A 9,208-nucleotide genomic window follows, 5' to 3' on the forward strand; every position below is an offset into this window, starting at 1 on the left:
AGCCCGCCCCGGGCAGAGGGCTGGGACGGCTCGCCCCAGGCCGGGGGCCGAGGGCTGCCCATCCCGGGTAGAGGGCCGCCCGCCCCGGGCAGAGGGCCGCGACGGCTGAAGTAGTCTTTTTTAAAAAAAGAAGAAGAAAAAGTGTGTGTGTGTACCATCATATTGGATCTGACTGGTACAGGAGACTGCCCCTCCTCCAGCAGAGCGTGAAGTAGAGTCTGGGTTTTTTTCCCCCCAGGTGCCTGTCGGGGCCTGGGTTTTAGCTGTCCGCACCACAGCAGTGGGCAACGAGCTTAAAGCCCCTGATGGCTCTGGGCGCTGACTCTCACCAGTGGCTATGGATGAAGTCACAGGCGATTTTCAGCCAGCGCCAGAATGACAGCCTTTTTTAACAAATGGTGTTGGCAAAATTGGAAAACCATCTGCAGAAAATTCAAACAAGACCCACAACTCACACCATACACAAAACACAATTCAAAGTGGATCAAGGACCTAGGCCTAAAACCAAGGACTATAAACTTAATTAGAAAAAGCTTGGAAGAACCCTAGAAGCACTACAACTTGAACAGTCTTCTAAGAATTCTGAAAAATTGACAACCAGGAGAGGATAAAATGGATGAATGGGACCTTCTGAGAATCAAACTTATATGCATATCCTAAAACTTCTCCAAGAGGGTAAAAAGGAAAGTCACAGACTGGGAAAAAATATTTAGTAATGACATGTCTGATAGGGGACTTATATCTAGAATTTATAGAGTACTTGAGCACCACAATAAGATATAGGTAAAAATCCCAATTGCAAAATGGGCACAGGATGTAAACAGACATTTCACCAAAGAAGACATTGAGATGGCCAACAAACACATGAAGAAATGTTCAAAATTCCTAGTTCTAATAGAGATGCAAATCACAACAACTATGAGATATCATCTCACCCCAGTAACAATAGCAAAATTTAACAGAACAACAAATAGTGATAAGGTTGTGGAAAAATTGGAACCCTTATCACTGTTGGTGAGAGTGTAAAATGGTGCAACCACTATGGAAGGCTGTATGACTCTTTCTCAAAAAGTTGGAGATAGAAATGCCATTTGACCACCATCTCCACTACTGGGAATATACCCTAAAGAAACCAGAACTGCTCCCCAAGCAGATATATGCACAGCCAGGTTTATTGTTGCTTTGTTCACAATAGCAAAGAGTTGGAAACAATCCAAGTGCCCATCAACAAATGAGAGGATAGAGAAATGGTGTTATATCCACACAATGGAATATTATTCAGCACTGAAAAACAATGAACTCATGAAATGTACCATGGAGGACATTATGCTGAGTGAAACATCTCAGTCATGAAAAGACAAATACTGCATAGTGCCACTGTTACAGAACAGGACTGATAAGGGGTTTGGGGAAAACTAAGAAAAGAGAGGATAAATAATGTACATGATATTGAAACAGACAAGGGAGAGAACTGTATAATAGGAATATATGATTAGAAATTATTGGCATGTCAAGAGTCCACAATAAGAGTGGAATATTAAAGTGGTGGTGGTGGTGGGACTGTATAACAATGAAAGAACTTTTTTTCCAAAGGAAAAAGTGAACTGGGGGAGGGGAGACAGGGAGGAAAATGTGCAACAGTGGATGAATGGAAATCCAAGTTCTTTATAAACTTTAAATAAAATATATATAAACAAAAGTATTTCAGCTCAAGGCTTGAATTTGTTCTTCATTTCCTTCTGCTTAAGAAATATCTAGTGAATTCATCCCTTTGTATTTTCTGACTCCAGCTCTTCGCATATTTCATTATAATACTTTCCTTTGTAAAGTAAAAAGCTGCACTTTAAAATCTTCTGTTTACTTCCTTAACATCTTGCTATCTTCCCTTTACTTGGCTTTGCAGCACTGTATTCCAGCATCCGTCTCAGTGTTTTCTTCCTTCTTTGTCTTTGTTAGGACCTTTTGCATTCTTTCTTGATTATATTCTTGATATCCTCCCACAGCTCATTTGGCCATTGCTCATTAGTGTCCAAGGACTCAAACCTCTTCCTGACATTTTTTTTTAATTGAAATGGGATACATTCAAGATCAAATTTTTATTCTTTTGGATTTGATTTAATTTTTCTTTAGCTTCAGTTTAAACTTGCATATGACTAGTGGACGATCTGATTCCACAATCAACACCTGGCCTAGTTTTCACAGCTGATATTGAGCTTCTCCAGCACCTTTTTCCACAGATGTAATCAGTCTGATTCCTGTGCAGACCCTCAGGTGAGGTCTGTGTGTATAGTCAGCATTTATGTTTCTTATAAAAGATATTTGCAATGAATAAATCATTGAGGGTACAAAATTCTATCATTTCTCTCCAGCCTCATTTCAGTCACCAAGACCTCATGTTTTCTGACTACTGATTCTTCTCTGTTCCCAATTTTCCCCCTACTAGTTTATTTATAAAATTCAAATAAAATTTGAACAAATTCTTTCCATTTCTCTCACTCCCCACCCATCAAATTGTATAGCCCATTGATTAATCCCCCCTTCCCCTGCATATCCACATCACTCTGTTTCTAGCCTCTCCCACCCCTCCTGGATCCTTATATTCATTGTACAATAACAGTTTTATACAATATTTATCCTTATGGGACTGAGTTAGTTCTCTCAGCATAATGCTCTCCAGTCCCTCCAAAGTTAGGTAATAATTTACAAAGTTATTGCTCCTGTGTGTTGCATAGTATTCCATTGTGTGAATGTACCATAATTTCTCAATCCATTCGTTGTGGTTGGAAAAACCCAAGACATTATCATAGTCAAATTCTCCAAATTAAAAGATAAGGATTTCTGTTCCCAACTTTTGCATTCATTTCAGTCACCCATTCTTATTAGTGCATCCTGGTTGCATGTTCAATCAATTTTGGACTGCCAAAGTTAATAGAAATCATCTATTTCCTTTTCTTTGGCTCTGATTGTTGGTACATACATTTGAATAATGGTGTTATTAACAGATATTCCTTGTTTGCATATGGATATTATCCTGTTGCTCACAAACTTCTGTTTCAAGAATAATCTGGAATTGTCTTTTTAACTCTGACTGCAATCTCATTTTTCCTGACCTTTCCTGGCATAAAAGGTCATATGACTGTCTGATTCAAGATACCCCATGCCAGTTCATCTCATCTTGCCAGTGCTTAGTATGTCAATATTTATGTGTTCCATTTCCAGCTAAAGAATGTCCAGTTTTCCCACATTCATCCTTCTCACATTCCACGTTCCAGTCACTAGTGTATGTTTGCAATTATTCCTACCCCTTTATGTTTGCTCTCTTGAGGGCTTGGCCTCCAGTAATTTCAGCTAGCCTAAGCTAAGTGTGCTTTATTGTGCATAGGGTTTTGAAGGCTTTTTATTTCAGGAGTGAAGGGCTAGTCCTTCTCCCTAGTCTGCCTTAATTTAGATGCTCAGCTTTTGAGCCATATCTAGCAGACAAGCATAGGAAGAATCATTCAAGTATAGTTATCAGGGAGGGAAAGGGGAAAAAGAAGAGAGTAAAGGAAATTCGTAAATAAATAATAATTGTATATTAAGATAGGTTGTATCAGATTATATTGAATAAGTAGATGATCAGATGTTGTAGGTCTGTTAATTGATGTTATGAAACAAAATGCTTATGAATGATTGAAGCATCAATATGCTTTACTCAAACAACAATTTAAAAAGTACTTAGATTAGGAAAAATTTAGGCAATAAAATTCAGGATATGATATTGGGTTAAAATAAAAACCACAACCAACCTTAAGTAGTGTATTTGACATAAAAATTCTTGGTATTACCTAATTGGTAAATTATGTAATATGTTATTGTTGTCAGGTACTGTAGAGTCGAGTACAATTCATAGCAACCCTTTAAACAACATTTTAACCCAGTCCTATGCTGTCTCCTCCTCATCATCTCTGACACACGTGAGCCCGTTTTTGCAGTCACTGTGTCAAGCCATCTCAGTCAGGATCTTCTTCTGTTTCACTATGCCTTTGGTAATCTTTTCAGGATCACTGGGACCTAGTGCATTCTCTGTTGGGTTGCTAACAGAAAAGTCAGCAGTTGAGACCAGCATCTGCTTACAGGGAGAAAGATAGGCAGTTTATTCCCATAAATGTTCACTGTCTCAGACACCTGATTGCAAGTCTCTGTGCATCAGAATTGATTCAGGTTTGTTTTTGTCCTTTTAAAGAGTCTTTATGACATAGTATATAGTGCTAGTGGAGCAGTTCTTACGTGTTTCACTGCTAACAAAGGTCAGGAATTCAAATTCAGCAGCTATTCTACAGGAAAAATATGTGCTGTCTGTTGTCTTATAACTCTTTATAGCCTCAGAAATTTGAGAGAAATCATGAGTTGAAATTGACTCAGTGGAAGTGGAGTGGCTTTTGGTGGTTCATTGGTTAAGCTCTCAGATGTTACCTGAAAGAGTAGCAGTTTGAACCCATCACCAGCCATGTGAGAGAAAAGACCTGGTGATGTGCTTACATAAGGAAACTCTTAAAAACCCTAAGAGTTTATTGAGTTCTGTTCTATAGGATTCCTTTGAATAGTAATCAGCTCCGCAACACACAACCACAACAACATTGCTTTAATAAACTTAGGTAATCTTTGCCTCTGTCAGAGAGAGCACTTGTGATTTAGTGGTCAGCAGTTTCACATGGTTCACATCTACAAGGTGCCCCATGGGAGAAAGATGGACATGCTCCTTCCATGTGATTCACTGCCTCTGAAAACCCAGTGGAGGGTCAGCTAGTGTCAGTTCTAGCTCAGTGGTCCCATACGTAGCCTGTGTCATAGGATGCCAGAAGAAGAATCAGTGCCTTTGAATTGTGGTGCTGGAGCATAGTATTAATTATACTGTAGACCATCAAGAGAACAATCAGGCCTGTTGTGGAGAGAGTGAAACCAAGCTGCTCCTTGCAGGCAAGGATTTTGAAACTCCCTCTCACATACTTGGGACACGTGGCCAGGAGGGACAATGCTTGGAAAGATGGAATGACAGCACAAGAGTCGAAGACCCCAGATGAGATGGACTGACACAATAACTGGGGTAATGGGGGTTAGGTGTGTTGGAAAGAACGAAACTGGTTCAGAATAGGACAAGCTTCATAGCTATTGTACATAGGGTCACTATGAGTCACAGGTGACTCGATGGCACATAGCAAGTTCATAGGATTAAAAAGGGACTTGATTAAACCAATATAGCAATTCTTTGACCATGATAATGTCTTTTGTTGTTGTTGTTGTTGTTGTTGTTACATTTCTTACTCTCTGTAAGTTCCTGTACTCTATGTAGGTTTTTTCCCTTTAATACCTGTGAAATAGCTATTTCTTTTTCTGTGACTGGTCTTCTTTCTTATGAACCTTAGCTTATTTTTATCATGGTCATGTACCTCAAGCATCCTCTTTCAGGTTTTTCACAGTTAATGCTTAAAATAGATAATTAACCTATGCAAATTATAATTGTACTTCAAATTAATTTGCCTCAGATTTAAATATATCATTAGGCTGCATCCTATGATATACTTTTCAATAAACTGTTGGTTAACTTGACCCTTTAAACCTAAAATTAATCATAATAGTGACATGGACTATCTTCATTTCGGTGTAACCAGGGTAAAAATAAACTCTAAGTACCAGTCAGTTAAGCAGGCTTAAAGTAATATTCCCCTTGCTTTTGTAATTGTCAAAGGAGTTTAATTTTTTGCTTGTGGTGTGTGTTTTTTTATATTCTTTTCTTAGTTTCTATAATGGATAAAGTGATGACAATTTTCAACAGTGCACAGAGGCTGGAAGTTGTTAGAAACTGCATCTCTTATATATTTGAAAATAAAACTTTGGAGACTGAAAAGGTAATAAAATTATGTTTCCAGCTAAGCACTCTTTAAATTCTGTCATTTTCCTTATAAAATTACCTTTCATTATGTTGATAATTTTAACTTAATAAGGTCTAATATTCAAAACTAGTAAGTTAAGCTTAATTAGGTAGCTGCCAGAGAAATACTGAAAGTCATTTTTAACAATTTTCCTCAATCTTCTAAGCATCATTCATTAAATTCTATTGTGGTATATTACTAAAGACAATAAATAGTTTAAATGTAATTTATTATAAAAATGTCTGAAAATATAGAATGAATTTTAATAATTGTCATGTCAGCTTAATGCAGGCCTTATGAATACTTTCCTCCCCCTCTGCCTAAACTACATGTTGAATATAATATAAACTTTTTTGGTTACTCAGCGTTATGGTTCTGAACATTTATTACAAGAGGTTTATAATGCATGTAGAAGTATTTATTCTTATAGTAAATGATCTCAAGTTTTGTTATGTTTTGAAGAGTTATTCTTAGCTTTTCATTTTTTTTCTTAAGTGAAAATGTTACCTTTTTTCCTCCTCTTGCTTTCAGCTTGCACATACTGTTTTTTGTATCTGTTTGTATCATGGCCTCCCACTCTCAGTCTTCTTTTTATTACTTCTTTTGTTGGCTTTTTTAAGTTTAAAGAAAAAAAATGCTATATTAACATAAATGAAATAGGTCATACGTGGTGACTGAGTGTGTGTTTGTATGGGTGTTTCTATGATACAGTTAAGTGTTTTAATGCCTAAACTAAACACTCTGTGGCAAAAATGAGGTGGTCTCTTCCTGTGAAGATTTACAGAATGGAATCTTTGCTGACCTTTTTTAATTTTCCTTCTGTGCTTGCTTTGAGAAAGTGTCTCTTTATATAGAGAAGATATTTCTAAGTATTTTGTTTGATTCAAGCTCGGAGGCATCAGTTATAAACAGTGAATTTAATGGTTTTGTGTGGTGTACCACCCCCCTTTTCATGCTAGCTGACAAAATAAGTGCATGTTTATCTATTTAAAAATTGCTTTTAATTTCAATTTGCCTATTCTTTAGTAGTTAACTTGTACTAATAACTTTAATTTTCAGTGTGAATGTCTAATAGTTATTTTTTGTGGATTTTTGGTCACTTGTGTCTCTCTCCTCCTCAGACCCTTCCTGCTGCCTTAAGAGCCCTAAAAGGAAAAGCAGCAAGACAGTGTCTTACTGATGAATTGGGCTTACATGTCCAGCAAAACCGGGCAATATTAGACCATCAACAGTTTGACTACATAATAAGGATGATGAATTGTACTTTACAGGTGATTTTTAGTTCTTTTTGGTTATCATTCTTACTTGAGAATCTTTTTTTCCTCTCAATCAGTGATGATATTGAGTGGTTCATACCTAATAGGATGAATAATAAATGACCATACCATTTCTGTCATTACTTAGCATATTAAAAAAGTAATATTAAGATATATTCATTTCTTCTTTGCTTTCACTTGAAATATCCCAGATAATTTCTGTAGTTCTGTATGCAAAGTGTGAAAATTAATCTTTAAAACATTCCCTTCTGAGGGGAGCTCTGGTGGCCTAGTGGCAAGAAGCTGCACTGCAATCCCAGAGGAACACGGTTCGAATCCACCAGATGCTCTACCGGAGAAGGAGGCGCAATATCCTCCTGTACCAGTCAGATCTGATTTGACGGTACACGCACACAAAATAATAATAAAAAAAAAAAAAACATTCCCTTCTGTGTATTTACACACAAAGGTACATTATTATGTACCATCAAATTGAAACTGACTAATAGCTGACCTTCAAGTGGATTTTTCAGAAGGAGTAAATCTCGTGGGAGGAAATTGCCCATTCTTCTCCTTTAGAGCCACTGATGGGTTTGAACCATGTCCTTTGGATGGGCCATGCAACTCCTTATAACTAAGCCACCAGAGTTCCTGTTAAAATGCACATATTGATCTACAGCCTTTAAATATCTGTATTCACATAAATCTTTTTTGTTAAGTTATACTATTAATGTAGTGAAAAATGAATAATGAATAGTCTAAACAGTAAATTAATTATTGGATTATTTGCTAAATACTTTAAAAAAATGTGGTAAGGTTGGAAAGGCCATCTATGTAACTCCAGAAAAAGAACAGAAAATGGATGTTAAATACTTTTAAATTAGGAAACTACATTTCTGTGTTATAATAAGTAATAAAATTTGGAAGGAAAAAGTTCAGAATTGCCAGCATACTTTGGGGGGGGGGGGAATAAAGAAATTTTCCTTTTCAAATCCTGTAATTAATTTAGGATTATATTAATTAAAACAAGGTTGTGATGGCATGTTTATTCATAAAGAAATGGACCAGTAGAATATCCCAGAAAATGTCATACTTAAAAGAAGATACAATATATGGAAAAGTTAACATTTCACATCATAGTGAAAAGATGAGTATTTTATTAAGTGGTACTGAAACATTTGAGTGACATAATGAATCATGTACACACAAAAGTATCTCATACCACACACAAAAATAACTTTTATATGGATTAAGGCTTAAATATAAAATACTAGAAAACTTTAGGACACAGTACAATGTCTTTATGCTTCAGAGTTGTTGTTGGTTAGTGCCATAGAGTCGTAGATGACCCATAGTGACGCTATGAATGAGGTCTTGTACACAAAACTTTCATCTTTTCTCCAAGTTCATAGAGTTTCTGGAGGCAAGCTTTTTTGGAAGTGGATGCCACTCCTGTTTCCAAGCTGACTTGAGAGTAAAAAGAAATTTGTTAAGTTATAAATAATGGCAATAATAAAAGAAAAGATTTATACATTTGATTACATTAGAATGAAGAACTTCAGTCCCATTAAAATTAAGAACTTCTGTTCAAGGTAATGTAAAGACTGAAAATGCAAACCTCAGAGTGAGAGATGTCTGCAAAGTGTGTGAATTCCAAGACAGTATTAGTCAAAATATAAGGAACTCATTGAGGGTGGTTTTCTCATTTAAAGACCCTCCAACTTTCTAAGAATTAAGCACAGCAGAGATTGTGAGACTGGCACTTGATCAGATGACGCTTAAGTCTCTTGTATGTAGGTTGGCTATGAGTTAGAGTTCATGCCACAGCACATAACAACATCAGCAAACTTATCAGCAAGGAAAAAAAAGATGAAATATTTATGTGTATGTCTGTGTGTGTATATACACATATATATGTTGTTGTTGTTGTTATATGCCATCGAGTCACCTGCGACTCATAGCGACCCTATGTACAACAGCCCTAAACTCCGCTCTGTCCTGTGCCAATCACACTGTCTCTGACACTCCCATCCCAATTATCCC

At 36.6% G+C, this 9,208-nt stretch overlaps 1 protein-coding gene across 1 annotated transcript in view; it reads left to right on the plus strand.

Annotated features, from left to right (window-relative positions):
* SBF2 (SET binding factor 2) overlaps positions 1 to 9,208 on the plus strand; it is a 510,367-nt gene that overhangs the window by 289,119 nt on the left and 212,040 nt on the right. The window contains exons 15-16 of the mRNA XM_006885420.1: positions 5,776 to 5,885; positions 7,031 to 7,180. Coding sequence (XP_006885482.1) covers positions 5,776 to 5,885; positions 7,031 to 7,180 — 260 coding nt within the window. The remainder of the gene's footprint in view (positions 1 to 5,775; positions 5,886 to 7,030; positions 7,181 to 9,208) is intronic.

The sequence above is a fragment of the Elephantulus edwardii genome, unplaced genomic scaffold (genome assembly GCF_000299155.1).
Source record: "Elephantulus edwardii isolate Elephantulus edwardi_28Jun2011 unplaced genomic scaffold, EleEdw1.0 scaffold00044, whole genome shotgun sequence".
NCBI lineage: Eukaryota > Metazoa > Chordata > Mammalia > Macroscelidea > Macroscelididae > Elephantulus > Elephantulus edwardii.